Raw genomic sequence first — 15,276 nt, forward strand, 5'->3', positions numbered from 1 at the left:
GCACATATAAATATCGCTAGATCGTTAATCCGGGTGACAGAATCCCTTTAAGTCTGGAACGCATAGACATTACCAGACGCTGGGTTTCATCCCTGGTGATGCTCTGCCAGGCCTCTACTGCAACTGTCTTCAGTTCCTGCTTGTTCTTGGGGCATTTTCCCTTCAGTTTTGTCTTCAGCAAGTGAAATGCATGCTCAATCGGATTCAGGTCAGGTGATTGACTTGGCCATTGCATAACATTCCACTTCTTTCCCTTAAAAAACTCCTTGGTTGCTTTTGCAGTATACTTTGGGTCATTGTCTATCTGCACTGTGAAGCGCCGTCCAATGAGTTCTGAATCATTTGGCTGAATATGAGCAGATAATATTGCCCGAAATACTTCAGAATTCATCCTGCTGCTTTTGTCAGAAGTCACATCATCAACAAATACAAGAGATTAGAGAACCATTTCCATTGGCAGCTATACATGCCCACGCCATGACACTACCACCACCATGCTTCACTGATGAGGTGGTATGCTTAAGATCATGAGCAGTTCCTTTCCTTCTCCATACTCTTCTCTTCCCATCACTCTGGAACAAGTTGATCTTGGTCTCATCTGTCCATAGGATGTTGTTCCAGAACTGTGAAGGCTTTTTTAGATGTCGTTTGGCATACTCTAATCTGGCCTTCCTGTTTTTGAGGCTCACCAATGGTTTACATCTTGTGGTGAACCCTCTGTATTCACTCTGGTGAAGTCTTCTCTTGATTGTTGACTTTGACACACATACACCTACCTCCTGGAAAGCATTCTTGATCTGGCCAACTGTTGTGAAGGGTGTTTTCTTCACCAGGGAAAGAATTCTTTGGTCATCCACCACAGTTGTTTTCCGTTGTCTTCCGGGTCTTTTGGTGTTGCTGAGCTCACCGGTGCGTTCCTTCTTTTTAAGAATGTTCCAGTTGTTTTGGCCACGCCTAATGTTTTTTGCTATCTCTCTGATGGGGTTGTTTTGTTTTTCAGCCTAATGATGGCTTGCTTCACTGATAGTGACAGCTCTTTGGATCTTGAGAGTTGACAGCAACAGATTACAAATGCAAATAGCACACTTGAAATGAACGCTGGACCTTTTATCTGCTCATTGTAATTGGGATAATGAGGGAATAACACATACCTGGCCATGGAACAGCTGAGAAGCCAATAGTCCCATTACTTTTGGTCCCTTAACAAGTGGGAGGCACATATGCAAACTGTTGTAATTCCTACACCGTTCACCTGATTTGGATGTAAATACCCTCAAATTAAAGCTGACAGTCTGCAGTTAAAGCACATCTTGTTCGTTTCATTTCAAATGCATTGTGGTGATGTATAGAGCCAAAAATGTTAGAATTGTCTCGATGTCCCAATATTTATGGACCTGACTAACTATCACAGAGAAAAATGACTTTTCATATAAGGGTACTTTCACATTAGCGGTATTCTTTTCCGGTACTGAGTTCCGTCCTAGGGGCTCAATACCGGAAAAAAACTGATCAGTTTTATCCTAATGCATTCTGAATGGAGAGCATTCTGTTCAGTATGCATCAGTTCAGTCCCTCTTACGTTTTTTGGCCGGAGAAAATATTGCCGCATGTTGTATTTTTCTCTCCGGCCAAAAATCCTGAACACTTGCCGGAATGCCGGATCTGGCATTAATTTTCATTGAAATGCATTAGTGCCGGATTCGGCATTAAAATTGCTGCATTGACGAATCCGTTCTTCCGGTCCGCGCATGCGCAAACCTTTAAATCTGTGAAAAAGATTAATACCGGATCCGTTTTTCAGACGGATCCGCATCTGGATCCGTCTGACAAATGCCATCCGTTTGCGTCCGGATTGCCGGATCCAGCAGGCAGTTCCGGCGACTGAACTACCTGCCGGAATCCTCTGCCGCAAGTGTGAAAGTACCCTTAACTTTTACTATTAGATATTAAAATAATACCCCACAACATGTAGAAAATATGATAACATACTGTGCCAAATAGAAAAGGCAGAGCCTTACTTTGGACGTGTCCAGGATAATACCGTCCAAATGAACAAAGATGCAAGAACTTACAGTTTGGAGACCGAGGGCTTAGATACTTGGCATAAGAGAAGTAAAGTCAGGATGGGGGGGGGGGGGGAACTATTCCCTGATGTATCACTAAAGGCTATCCCTGCCTGCAGGCGAAGCATCCGCCCCAAAAGGGGCGACCCCACCTCTCAGGGGCTAAGCCCTCACTGTCGCCTACTGTGACCCTGCCAGTGGATATGATGAACGCTTGTCCCGACGCGTTTCCCCAGCGTCATTAGAGCTGGTTCATCAGGGGACCAAAGGTAAGTAATCCAGTATTCATAGGCATCATTGATAGTAGCAGAATGATATGGGCATCCTGGTGTAGTAAAGTGCACTCACATGATGGTAAATCAGCCTTAAATACCTTGAATTTGGCGCTCATAAGATACCCCTCCTCCTCAAACAACAAATCAAGAAGCCGACACTGATACATGCGCTACTTCCGGTCTGTGGAACGCACATGTGATTCCAAAACCGGAAGTGCGCCAGTGCTCCTGCAGATGATGCTTCCGGTGTTTAGAACGCATCAGGAAGCGTGCGCAGGGACTAAGGGGAGCCATAGCAATGGTTAAAACAACTGGAGGAGGGGAGAATAGCGTATTTAGAGGTATATGTTACTCAAATTCAGGGCTAGATGGATAAAAGGCTTATATATAAGACTGTGCAAATAAATACATCTATATGAGTACAAGAATATCCCTTTATTGATAATGGGGTTTATTGGGGGATAGATACAGTTGCAAGAAAAAGTATGTGAACCCTTTGGAATGATTTCTGCACAAATTGGTCATAAAATGTGATCTAATCTTCATCTAAGACAACAATAGACAATCACAGTCTGCTTAAACTAATAACACACAAAGAATTAAATGTTACCATGTTTTTATTGAACACACCATGTAAACATTTACAGTGCAGGTGGAAAAAGTATGTGAACCCCTAGACTAATGACATCTCCAAGAGCTAATTAGAGTGAGGTGTCAGCCAACTGGAGTCCAATCAATGAGATGAGATTGGAGGTGTTGGTTACAGTTGCCCTGCCCTATAAAAAACACACACCAGTTCTGGGTTTGCTTTTCACAAGAAGCATTGCCTGATGTGAATGATGCCTCGCACAAAAGAGCTCTCAGAAGACCTACGATTAAGAATTGTTGACTTGCATAAAGCTGGAAAGGGTTATAAAAGTATCTCCAAAAGCCTTGCTGTTCATCAGTCCACGGTAAGACAAATTGTCTATAAATGGATCAAGTTCAGCACTGCTGCTACTCTCCCTAGGAGTGCAGACTGTTGAGTTGTTTGGAAGAAACACACAACATTATGTGTGGTTTTACCGATACAGCCACAGGTACAAAGATAAATGACTCCCTGTGTGCAGCAGTTTGCAAAATCACGCATGGTATATGTTATCTCCGTACTATTACTGGTGAATAGTTTGGACTTCAAAATAAAGGGGCAACAAATGCAATCCCCGCCACATTTATAAGTGCCCACCGGCTTCGAATTGAGCCATGTTGTTGCTCTTGTCGGTTTTTGATAATGGCTGTGTACCACGTCTGTAGGTAATTGCTGGTATAGGGGGGAGAATGTCTTTTACATCAGGGTCAGTAAGAAGGATATCCCAATATCTTCTTAGGATACCCCTTACTCTCTGGTTTTCACAATCATATGTGCCAATTATTCTAATGACATTACTGATCTTATCTTGGTCATTTTGAACATTATTTACTAATAAGGAGTGGCGATCGATTCTACTGGAGTGTTGAAAGGCATCTCTTAGGACGTTATTAGGGTATCCTCGTTGTTAAAATCTTTTACACATGTCCATAGCCTGACAATAGAAAGATTCATATGAGGAGCAATTCCTTCTAACCTGAAGGTATTGTCCCTTAGACTCACGGGTGATAGCTGTCCCACTGTAACAGGCTGTTCGTAGCCGTAGGTTTTCTATAGGTTTCAGTGTGCAGCTCCCCCTGATATTTTGTGATGCGAATGGCTAAAAATGCAATACTGTTTCTGCTGATCTCATGAGTAAATCTCAGGCCTATCGTATTGATGTTAAGGTGGGTCACAAATTCAGAGAATGAGTCCCTAGTGTCAACCCATAAGATAAACATGTTGTCGATGTACCCCCCCCCAAAATAATATGTTGGGGGCCGCCCATCGACGACATGGCTCAGTAAACACAATGGTGTCCTCCCACCAGCCCAGGAATAGATTGGCGTAACTGGGCGCACAGGGGCTACACCCATAGCCGTACCCCTGACTGGTGGAAGAAATGAGTCTCAAAGATGAAATAATTATGCAATAGAATGAACTCAAGTGCTTGGATAACAAATTCAGAATGTAACTTGAATTGAGTCCCTCGGGTACTTAAGAAGTACTTCACGGCTGTAATACCCCATTCGTGGGGGATACTAGTGTAAAGGGCCTCTACATCAATAGAGGCTGGATGGACATTCTCATCTACATAAATATTTCCAATCTTAAGTAACAAATCTGTTGTGTCTCTTACATAAGATGGTAGAGACGACACAAAAGGACGTAAGAGGTTATCAACATAGGTACTGATACTGTGGGTGATATGTATCTATATGTACTCATATAGATGTATTTATTTGCACAGTCTTATATATAGGCCTTTTATCCATCTAGCCCTGAATTTGAGTAACATATACCTCTAAATACGCTATTCTCCCCTCCTCCAGTTGTTTTAACTGCTGCTATGGCTCCCCTTAGTCCCTGCGCACGCTTCCTGATGCGTTCCATACACCGGAAGCATCATCAGCAGGAGCGCTGACGCACTTCCAGTTTTGGAATCACATGTGCGTTCCACGCTCTCCGCATGCGTTCCACAGACCGGCTTCTTGATTTGTTTTTTGAGGAGGAGGGGTGTCTTATGAGCGCCAAATTCAAGGTATTTAAGGCCGATTTACCATCATGTGAGTGCACTTTACTACACCAGGATGCCCATATCATTCTGCTACTATCAATGATGCCTATGAATACTGGATTACTCACCTTTGGTCCCCTGATGAACCAGCTCTAATGACACTGGGAAAACGCATCGGGACAAGCATTCATCATATTCACTGGCAGGGACACAGTAGGTGACAGTGAGGGCTTAGCCACCTTTAGGGATACATCAGGGAATAATCCCCCCCCCCCCCCCCTCCCCATTTTGACCTCACTTCTCTTATGCCAAGTATCCAAGCCCTCGGTCTCAAAACTGTAAGTTGTTGCATCTTTGTTTATTTGGACGGTATTATCCTGGACACGTCCAAAGTAAGGATCTGCCTTTTCTATTTGGCACAGTATGTTATCATATTTTCTACATGTTGTGGGGTATTATTTTAATATCTAATAGTAAAAGTTAAGTTTTATATGAAAAGTCATTTTTCTCTGTGATGGAGATAGCTGTATTTTGCGGAACAGAACAGCTGGCCCCAATAGAACAGTCCTATTCTTGTCTGTAATGTGGACAATACCAGGACATGTTCTTTTTCTTTGCGGAACAGACATACGGAAACGGAATGCATGCAGAGTAACTTCTGTTTTTTTTTGCGGACCCATTGATATGAATCATTCCTCATACTGTACGCAAAAAAAAAAACGGAACGGACAGAGAAAGAAAATACATTCGTGTGCATGAGCCCTAAGGCGGTAACACAGAACAACAAAATCTGCATGCTACTGTCACGAGGGTGTCACGACCTATTGCTGACCCTGTGGTGCCTGGGGTCAGAAGGTCGCAGCAGGTGGCTACTTGCCCGATTTCTAGGGATCGCTCCATGACCTAGTTGTGGGAATGGATTCCAGTCTAGGTTTTCCTGTTTTGGTTTGCGATCCTTTTTGTCCTATCTAGGTATCGGTAGTTTTCCTTTCAGCTGTTCTGGGTCTGCCACTCCCAGCTACTATATATTCTCTCTTCCTACTTCCCTTGTTGCCAGATATAGACCTTTCTTTCAGGTTATCTATTCTGACCTCAGGTGGTGTTGCTGTGGAGCCTGCTGGAGCTGTTGGAATCAGGGTAGCCAGGTGCCAGTGCTAGGTGAGTTAGGGGTCACCACTCCTCCCTCTCCCTTGTGTTAGGCCACCTGGTCTCCCTTCCCTCTGCGCCGCACGTCTGGTACCTGCTTTACCAGACGTGATAGCTACTCAAACTTCAAACTCCGGGGCCAGACTATAGACCTGGTCTTAGGCCAGGCACACATGAGTGAGTTCAATGCGAGGACCTTGCAGCGTGTGTCAGTGTGAGGTCCCGTTCTGATCTCTGTTCCTCCGACTGATTTATAATGCTGTGCGACTCTGAGAGTCTGGAATTCTATTGTATTACATTGACAGCATCATGTCAGTATAATTCAGTAGATTCCAGGACTCTCAGGGTCACACAGCATTATAACGCTGTGCGATCATGTCAGAGGAGCGGAAATCAGAAGAGGACCTCACGCTGACACAAGTTGCGAGTTTCACGCACAGAACCCGCTCATGTGTGCCTGGCCTTACACTATCGTTGGCACGATAGCTCTTCATTATAGAGAGTCAGTCCTTCAGAAGATGAATGTGCCTTACAGGCTTAGTGCATAGGTACTATAGATCAATGAACGAGCACAACTTCACAGAGCAGAGGCTAACAGTACTAGAATCTATATATAATATATATAAACCACATTGTAACATAAAACCAAAGTAGACATAAACACTTCCAATATGGCACTGAATTTAATTTGAAACTCATTAACAGATGAATAAAATAATGTCATTATTTCCCTTCAACGCTGCAGGCAACATTGATAAGAGGTAGAAAACTAGTCATACACAGCAGAGCTGAAATACCACAGGATTTAAATGCTCATGTCTTTGCCCGGTTACATCCTAGTACAGCAATCCTTGGGATTGGAATCCAATGAGCTTCACTTTTCGGTTTTAATCAGTTCCTTGATGATTCTTAAAATTTCATCATCTGTAAAAGTACAGGACATAAATGAAAATTATTGCTGCCCTGTCAGTCATTCAGGTAAAGGAAAATAAAGGTATAGCGGAAACCCACTGACATTTGTTTAACCCCTTAAGGACAAAAACTAGATTTTTGTACTCCCGTAAAATCTGTTTCTCTTGCGTTCATTGGGGGACACAGTCTTGGCCTTGTGTATAGCTATTGCCACTAGGAGGTGACACTAAGCAAAGAAAGTGTGAGCTCCTCCTCTCAGCTATACCCATCCTGCTGACAATAAACTAATCAGTTTGTACAAAAGCAGTAGGAGCAGCCAACAGCAAACAATAAAAAGGAAGAAAACCGGAGATGGGTCATCATCAAAAACCAGAAGGGCCCATCTAGGCGAACCAGTAATGTACATACAGGGTGGGAGCTGTGTCCCCCAATGAACGGAAGAGAAACAGATTTTACGGTAAGTACAAAAATCTAGTTTTCTCATCCATATCATTGGGGGACACAGTCTTGAGCTTGGGACGTTCCAGAGCAGTCCCCGGGGTGGGTCATAAACGAAGAAGCCATCCGGCCAATCCGAGGACCGCTTTCTGCAAAACTCTACGCCCCAGAGAAGTGTCAGAAGATGCAAAGGTGTGCACCCTGTAAAACTTGGAAAAGTGTGCCCAGACGACCAGGCAGCCGCCCTGCACCCCTGATGCAGTACGCTTCCACCATGGCCAAACGAATCCATCAAAAAATGGAAACTTTGGACATAACAAAGTACCTATGCAAAATAAGACCATTAAAACTAAATTTTAATAGGCCTGATCACCTAAGGATATATAACAAGGTTGTAATCCTAATAAACGTAAAGGAATTTCGATAACAAATGAGTAGCTAAAGGATCAATATGAAAGGAACACTGGGGATCACCAGAAACTATAGAGGGAGGATGGACAGAGGTAGTGGTGAAAGGAGGGACTATTATCCCTAATGTTTTCCTAACCAATACCTCTGCCAGGGGATGACTCCTGAAGGTGAAATCTCCCCGTCCTCGTGCCTCCCCTGGCTTACCCTAGTAGGCCCTCAGACAGACTGGGTTTCCCTCTTACTCCAACGCGTTTCACCCACCTGGGTTCATCAGGGGGTTGCTTAGGGAAATACAAACGATTATACTGGGCCCCTCAAACAAACAAAAAGATACCCAAAAGAATGATATATTACGTTACGTGGCGGAGGCTTGTAGCATGGATGTGCAGAGAAGGCATCACATGTGATTCCTATGATAAGGAAATGATTCATTCACCTGGGATAAAAGGCATCATTGTCTCAATAAATTACACTCATAACACACATTCCAAGAGGGGACATTGGTGTCCCGTTTACTTACATGTTACCATATCCCAAAAGGCGCGCTAAAAGCCTGCGGCAGGTGCGTGCTGCTGCACCGGACTGGTAAAGAAGGCTCAGCTTAAGAAGCGGTGTGCTACTTGTCTTCTGCCCGCCGGAAGAAGCACTTCCGGCGGATGGGACGCATGTGGAATGATATGACATTCATGCGCACCTACCTATGCCCTTTGCTGATGTTAATAAAATCCCAGGTGATTGCCTCCACCTAATTAATAGAACCAACAGTTAACCTAAAGGTCCGTTCAAGATATGGGCGGACTCTTGTCAACTAGAAAAAAACTTATATGTCAGTAGGCAGGGATAGAGGCCACTGGCAAAAATTTGGACACTTTTCGCATCTTGGCCAGTCAGGGACAGTTAGTTAGATCATACTGAGGCAAGGTAGACTAGAGCTAAGAAAGAAAAGACCCTCATGTGGTTGAGGGGTAACGGGGTCATATTCCTAAATGAAACAAGTGAAATTGAGTCTTTCATTGAGACCAACTGGTGCTTGGGATTTAAATCGAAAAATCCATTCGGACTCCTTCTGCAGAATTTTTCTATCCCAGTCACCTCCTCTTGGCGACTGGGGCACTACTTCCAAAAATGCAAATTTTAGCTCCTTGTAGTCGCCCCCGTGGCATTCCAGCACATGATCCGCTATAGGGGTGGACTTCTTCTTCTGTACATCATTAATGTGTTAACAGATTCTTCGTCTAGCCTCCCTGAAAGTTTTTGCGATGTAGTCTTTAGGGCAGGTGCACTGACAGATGTAAATTACGCTCTTGGTCTTACAATTTGCGAAGTCACGCATAGTGTATATTCGATTAGTCGCAGAACATTTATTTGTTTTTGTAACAGATACATAATCCCATGGCTTACATCTCCCACATCGGAAACTACCTACTGGTCTACGGTCGAGCCAGGTGCCTGTCTGAGACGGAGCTACGTAGTGGCTGTGCACCAGACGGTCCCGCAGACTCCATCCATGCCGGTAAGTTATGCTAGGGTATGGTGAGATAGTATTTATCCAACACTACTCTGACTTCAGTATTTGTGACGTCAAAGGTTGAGATCAGGCGGATAGGAGCCTGTACTTCATCTGAAGTTTGGGAGTAAGAAGAGCTGCTCTATCCCGTGTCAGTGATTGATTGAAGGCAGTCCGCAAAATTCTCTGCGGGTATCCCCTTTCAGTCAATCTGATTTGTAGCTTCCTGGCTTCCACAAAAAACTCTTGGTGGCTAGAGCAGTTTCTATGTGTTCTCAGATATTGTCCCCGCGGGACAATATCGAATAAAAAGAAGTTGTGCGTCAAAGTAAATTCAAGAAGAGTAAGTACAAATTCATTGTGTGCCTTGCAATAAATGTCCCTTGTACGAAGGTATTGAGTCACTGCTGTTAACCCTTTTTCATGTGGAATAGCACTGTATAGCGATTCCACATCGATACTTGTGAGCAAACAGGAAGGGTCAATACTCAGTGTTTCAATTTTGATTAGGAAGTCCATCGTATCCCTCGTGTAAGAGGGGAGGGAGGGGACGAATTGCCTCAAAACCTGGTCGATGTAAAGATCACAGTTTTGTAATAATGACCCAACCCCAAATACGATAAGACAACCTTTTAAGGGGGTCGTCCCTTTGTGGATCTTTGGAATTGCGTAGAACCTTGCTACTTGGGGTACAGTGGGGAGGAGGCAGTCATATTCACACTCACTGATAACTTTAAAGTCTCTCCCCGATGAAGTATATTTTTCAATTCTGTTATGAAAGTTTTTGTAGCGTCCCCCGTTAGTACACGGTAGCTCTCTGGGTCTTTTAGAATGTTAAGACACAGGTTACTGTATTTCTCATGGTCCATAATTACCAGATTGCCACCCTTATCCGCTGATTTTATGATAATAGATTTGTCCCTTTCCAAAGCTTTTAAAGCTTCAAGTTCTAATATGGACAAATTTCTTTGAACTGCGCCTTTAGGCTAAATTCTTTCAAAGTCTGACATCACCAGACGTTGGAAAATATCGATATGTTCATAGTTGAATGGAGGGGGCATTCGGCTGCCACCTATGGAAGGAGGATAATGCTACAGGATGAACCGTATCCATTGGAAGTGCAATTACTCCACCTTTTTCAAGGAAGGAGGGTAATGCTACAGGCTGCACAGCATCCAGTGGAAGTGCAATTACTCCGCCTTTGAAAGGAGGGTAATGCTATAGTATGTACCGTCTCCAATGATAGTGCAAGTGCTCCACCTAAGGAAGGGACGTCTTCTGCCCCCAGCCGGATCAACACGTTCGGTGTACGGCCCCTTGAGGAGAGACGCTACACGGGAAACGGAGGGGGCTTGTTACTGCTACAGGATGTACAGCATCCTAGTGTAAGTAGCTAGCAGTAGGGCAAATACGCCGCCTATACATTGCGCCACTGGCTCTGCTGTAGCTATAGAGAGGACACAGTGTAAGCTTGAACGTGGGGAACTACAAGCACTAAGATAACAAGCTGGACACCTTCTCCTATAGGGTGATGGAAATTAAGCCCAAAATTGGAGCGGAGCTCCAAGGGTTAATAATAATAATAATAGGTGTGGGAATTACATACAGCCCAAAACTTATCAACCCTTTTAAGAGTGATAGGTAATTTTACTTTTTCCCCCCAGCCACAGAAGCACTGAGGCAAGGAAGGGGTTAAGTAGATTGTGGGAGGAGCCCAGTGGGCCGAAGATATGGGCACTAAAGTCTCACCTCTGAGGGTATAGTCCCCGCCCCCCAAACACTCACAGAGAACACGGCCTAGTAGGCCGCAGAGCCAGGGCCTCGTGTATCGGTGGGGCCGACCAGAAGAACTTCCGGTTGAGAGCGCTGCGTCTGGAAGGAGCGGGAGTGTCCGGGAAATCTTGCACCCCTAAAGGGAAGGCAGGGAACAGGCGTACCGACGCCCCATCAGAGAGAGAAAGTAGTGGCCGCCCCCGGAGACCTGCCCAGGGTACTGCCGGGCCTAGGGATACGATGTGGGAGTAGGCCGCAAAGAATCCAGGGCTTCAATTAATCATGGCCCCGTCGGCCCGCCAAAACGCCATCCCGGAAGCGGCGCTCAGAGGAGGAAACTCCGCCCCCCACCACGGAGGACAGTTTGCGGTGTGCCTGGAAACGGACGCCTCCAGTAGAAGGCCCTAAATACTGCTGGGGCCTCAATTAACATTGGCCCTGACGGCCCCATGGAAGCGGTGATGTCCTCAACACAAAGGAGGGTAACTCATCCCTCTCCTCTCCCAGGAGGACGTTGCAGGGCCGAGGAAGCCACCGGAGGACGCGTCGTGGCGTGCGGCCACACAGCCGGAGCAGCCCCATGAGTCCTGCACGCTGGCCCTGGAAAACGGACGCCCCCAGGTGCCATTTCAATTTAAAGGGCTCTTATTGCTGCCCATAGTACAGGGCGACCACATGGGGACCATCACACGTGGGGAGGGGGGCACTATGGGCAGTCTCCAAACTTTATACTCACCTGTCCGGCGTCTTCTGCCCCCTGGCTCCAGCCGGGTCACCACCTTCGGTGTGCGGCCCCTTGTTGAGGGACGCTACACCAGAACAGAGGGGACTTGCGGCGTGGACGGCTGTGGTCACCCGAATGCTGGCGGGAGACAGAGGTTTCTTTGCTTAGTGTTGCCTCCTAGGGCCAATAGCTATACCCAAAGTCAAGACTGTGTCCCCCAATATACGGATAAGAAACCCAATTTTTCAAATCTGAACTTTATGTGGTAATGATTTTGGAACGCTTCTACATATCCAAGCGATTCTGACATTGTTTGACAATTTTACGTTGCTTTAGCTCCAATTTTTTCATTTTTGCAAAGGTTAAAAGGGGACAAAGCATCACATTATTTGTGACGCCATTTCTCCTGAGTATGGAAATACCCAAATGTAGTCAAACTGCTTTTTGGGGAAATGCCATCTGTTTTTTAAATATGGAATTTGCTGACATGGTTTTTAAGAGCCATAACTTTTTTTTTTTGTTGTTAACTGAGCTGTGTGTGGGATCATAATTTTTTTCGGGACAAGCTGTAGTTTTTATTGATAACAATTCTGCATGCATTTCGCTTTTTGAACACTTTTTATTTTAATTTGTTGGGTAGTGGGGAGGCAAAAATTGCAATTCAGTCAGTGTTTTTTATTTTTTATAAGGTTTCCCATGTGGTCTATATATGATATGATAACTTTATTGTGCAGGTTGATACGATTATGGTAAAACTAGATTTCTATATTAATTTCATATTTTACTACTTTTGCATCATAAAATTACTTTATTAAAAATCTGTTGTATTTTGCATTGCCATATATTATGATACATAACATTTTTATTTTTCCATCAACGTAGTTGTGTGAGTGCTTGCTTTTTTTTAAATGAATTTTTGATTGCCTTTTATTTCATTTTTTGGGGGAGAGGGCAAAATTGTAATTCTGTTCTTTATTTTTATTTAGTATGGGGTTCCATTAAGTGGTATATATGATATGATAACTTTATTCTGCAGGTTGACATGAATCTGATGATACCAGATTTATATTGTTTTTTCATGTTTTATTACTTTTGCGGATCATCTTTTCTAACCTAAGACAACTCCTTTAACATTGGTCTTTGAGTTGAGACTGCACTCCTTACATTTTAACAATTGCAGGTGTGTACATCACCATTCACGAAAAAAATCAGCACTATAAGACCGATAGTAAAAACTTATCCACTGCCCATTACCAAACCACACATTTTATGACCAAACCAAAATTTGCAGTTTCTTTTAGATTTCCCCAGATATATCGCATGGCTATAAAGGCATTAAAGGGATTGTTTCACTTCAGCAAATGGCATTTATCATGTAGAAAAAGTTAATACAAAGCACTTAATGTATTGTGATTGTCCATATTGCTTCCTTTGCTGTCTTGATTCATTTTTCCATCAAATTATACATTGCTCATATCCAGGGGTCACCATTGCAGAACAGATATGAGGTGGCTGGGACAGGATCTGTTGCGCATGCGTGCTCCTGCGGACCCGGCCACCAGAGAGGCCTGCGCTTTTTCCTATAGTGTGCAAGCACGACCACCGCTGCTGGATTTCCGGGTGGTCATAAACCCTCGAAATGAGCAGTGTATAATGCAATGGAAAAACGAATCAAGCCGGCAAAGGAAACAAAATGGACAATCACAATACATTAGTAAGTGACTGGTATTTACTTTGTCTACAAGATAAATGCCATTTGCTGAAGGGAGACAACCCCATTACATTTTTGCTCATGAACACTCCTTTTAGAATATGTTTAGATGTGGAGAAAAAAAATCCTTAGTCTACACATGTCAGAGCAGCAACAAAATCTGCAGCAAATTCACAGAAAAATGCATGTGTAACTTCTCTGGAACACAAACTGCGGCTCTAACATGTGTAGACTAAGGCCTCTTTTTTTTTCTGTTTACATTCCGCTTTTTGAGTTCCGTATACGGAACCATTAATTTCATTGGATCCGCCAAAAAAAAGAGACTCCGTATGCCTTCCGTATTCCCATTCAAAGATAGATCATGTCCTATTATTGTCCACATAACGGACAAGGATAGTACTATTCTATCAGGGGCCAACTGTTCCGTTCCGCAAAAAACGGAATGCACACGGACGTCTTCAGTATTTTTTGCGGATCCGTTTTTTGCGGACCGCAAAATACTGAAAAAGCCTTATGGTCGTGCGCAAGAGGCCTTAGGCTGAAAGTCAATCAAAGCATCAAACCCTGCCACCCAACAAAAAAATTATACATTTTGCAAATCTGGTGACTTCCGATAAGTGTTGTCATTACACCAGCGTACAATAATGTTTAGGTTGTAACTCAAGATGTTGCCGTCCACCTTGGGTCTATTGTTCTTTCTTGCAATTATAAAAATTTAAAACGGTTCCTTTTGTAAAACCTAACATCTTCCAGGTATAATAATGAAAACAACTGTTACCTTCAAGAGACATTTTAGGGTTTTGTAACTTTTCCTTCAGCACAGATTCTATTAAAACACGCAATTCCTTAAAGATGACGGCGATCTTCACCGGAGCCTGTGAAGGGAAACAGAACAAAGGTTGTGAAAAGACTTCACAGGCCTGAAGATACGGGCAGATTTACAGATTACAAACAAACTTCACAATATACACAAATGCAAGCAATGCAAACGTTCTGTCATGTAGTGTTAGAGGGGCATTCCCATCTCAGACAATGGGGGCATATCGCTGAGACCTGCACCTACAACGAAAATGAAGCGGGGAGCGCTGTGGCTGGAGGACCCCCCGGGGTCTGTCCACCACCAAGTGCTGCTCCCATACAAGTGAATGGGAGCGCACTGCGCATGCGCGGCCTATGCTCCCAATAATTTCTATGTGGCAGATGGCAATAGCTGAGCTGCAGCCCCATAGAAATGAATGGAGGGCGTTCATTTCCCTGCTCCGTTCTCATTGTAGGTGTGGGACCCGCACTTTTCAGACAATGGGGGCATATCCTAGCGATATGCCCCCATTGTCTGAGATGGGAAAACCCCTTTAATGGCAACAGAAATATGTTGGATTATCAAATATACTGGATTATCAGATGGTCATAGAAAAACATAAAACTGATTTGTATATACACTTCAATTTCAAAACAGTTGGGACGCCGTGTAAAATGCAAAAACATGTACATAAAAACAGGATGCAAAGATTTACAAACCCCATAGACCCATATTTTATTCACAATAGATCATAGAACACATATCAGATGTTGAAAGTCAGACATTTTACCATTTCATGAAAAAAAAAAATGTACTTATTTAGAACATGATGACAGCAATGTATCTCAAAAAAAGTTGGGACAGAGGTCACAAAAGGCTGAAAAAGTAAATGG

General features: G+C 43.8%; 1 protein-coding gene across 1 annotated transcript in view; it reads right to left on the reverse strand.

Moving 5' to 3' along the window:
* Window positions 1-6,778: 6,778 nt before the first annotated feature.
* DHX29 (DExH-box helicase 29) overlaps window positions 6,779-15,276 on the reverse strand; it is a 68,243-nt gene continuing 59,745 nt past the window's right edge. The window contains exons 27-28 of the mRNA XM_040421254.1: window positions 14,363-14,459; window positions 6,779-7,032 (exon numbers count right to left, since the gene is read on the reverse strand). Of these exons, the coding sequence (XP_040277188.1) occupies window positions 6,983-7,032; window positions 14,363-14,459 (147 nt within the window). The 3' untranslated portion in view covers window positions 6,779-6,982. The remainder of the gene's footprint in view (window positions 7,033-14,362; window positions 14,460-15,276) is intronic.

This window comes from Bufo bufo, chromosome 2 (genome assembly GCF_905171765.1).
Source record: "Bufo bufo chromosome 2, aBufBuf1.1, whole genome shotgun sequence".
NCBI classification, from domain to species: Eukaryota; Metazoa; Chordata; class Amphibia; order Anura; family Bufonidae; genus Bufo; species Bufo bufo.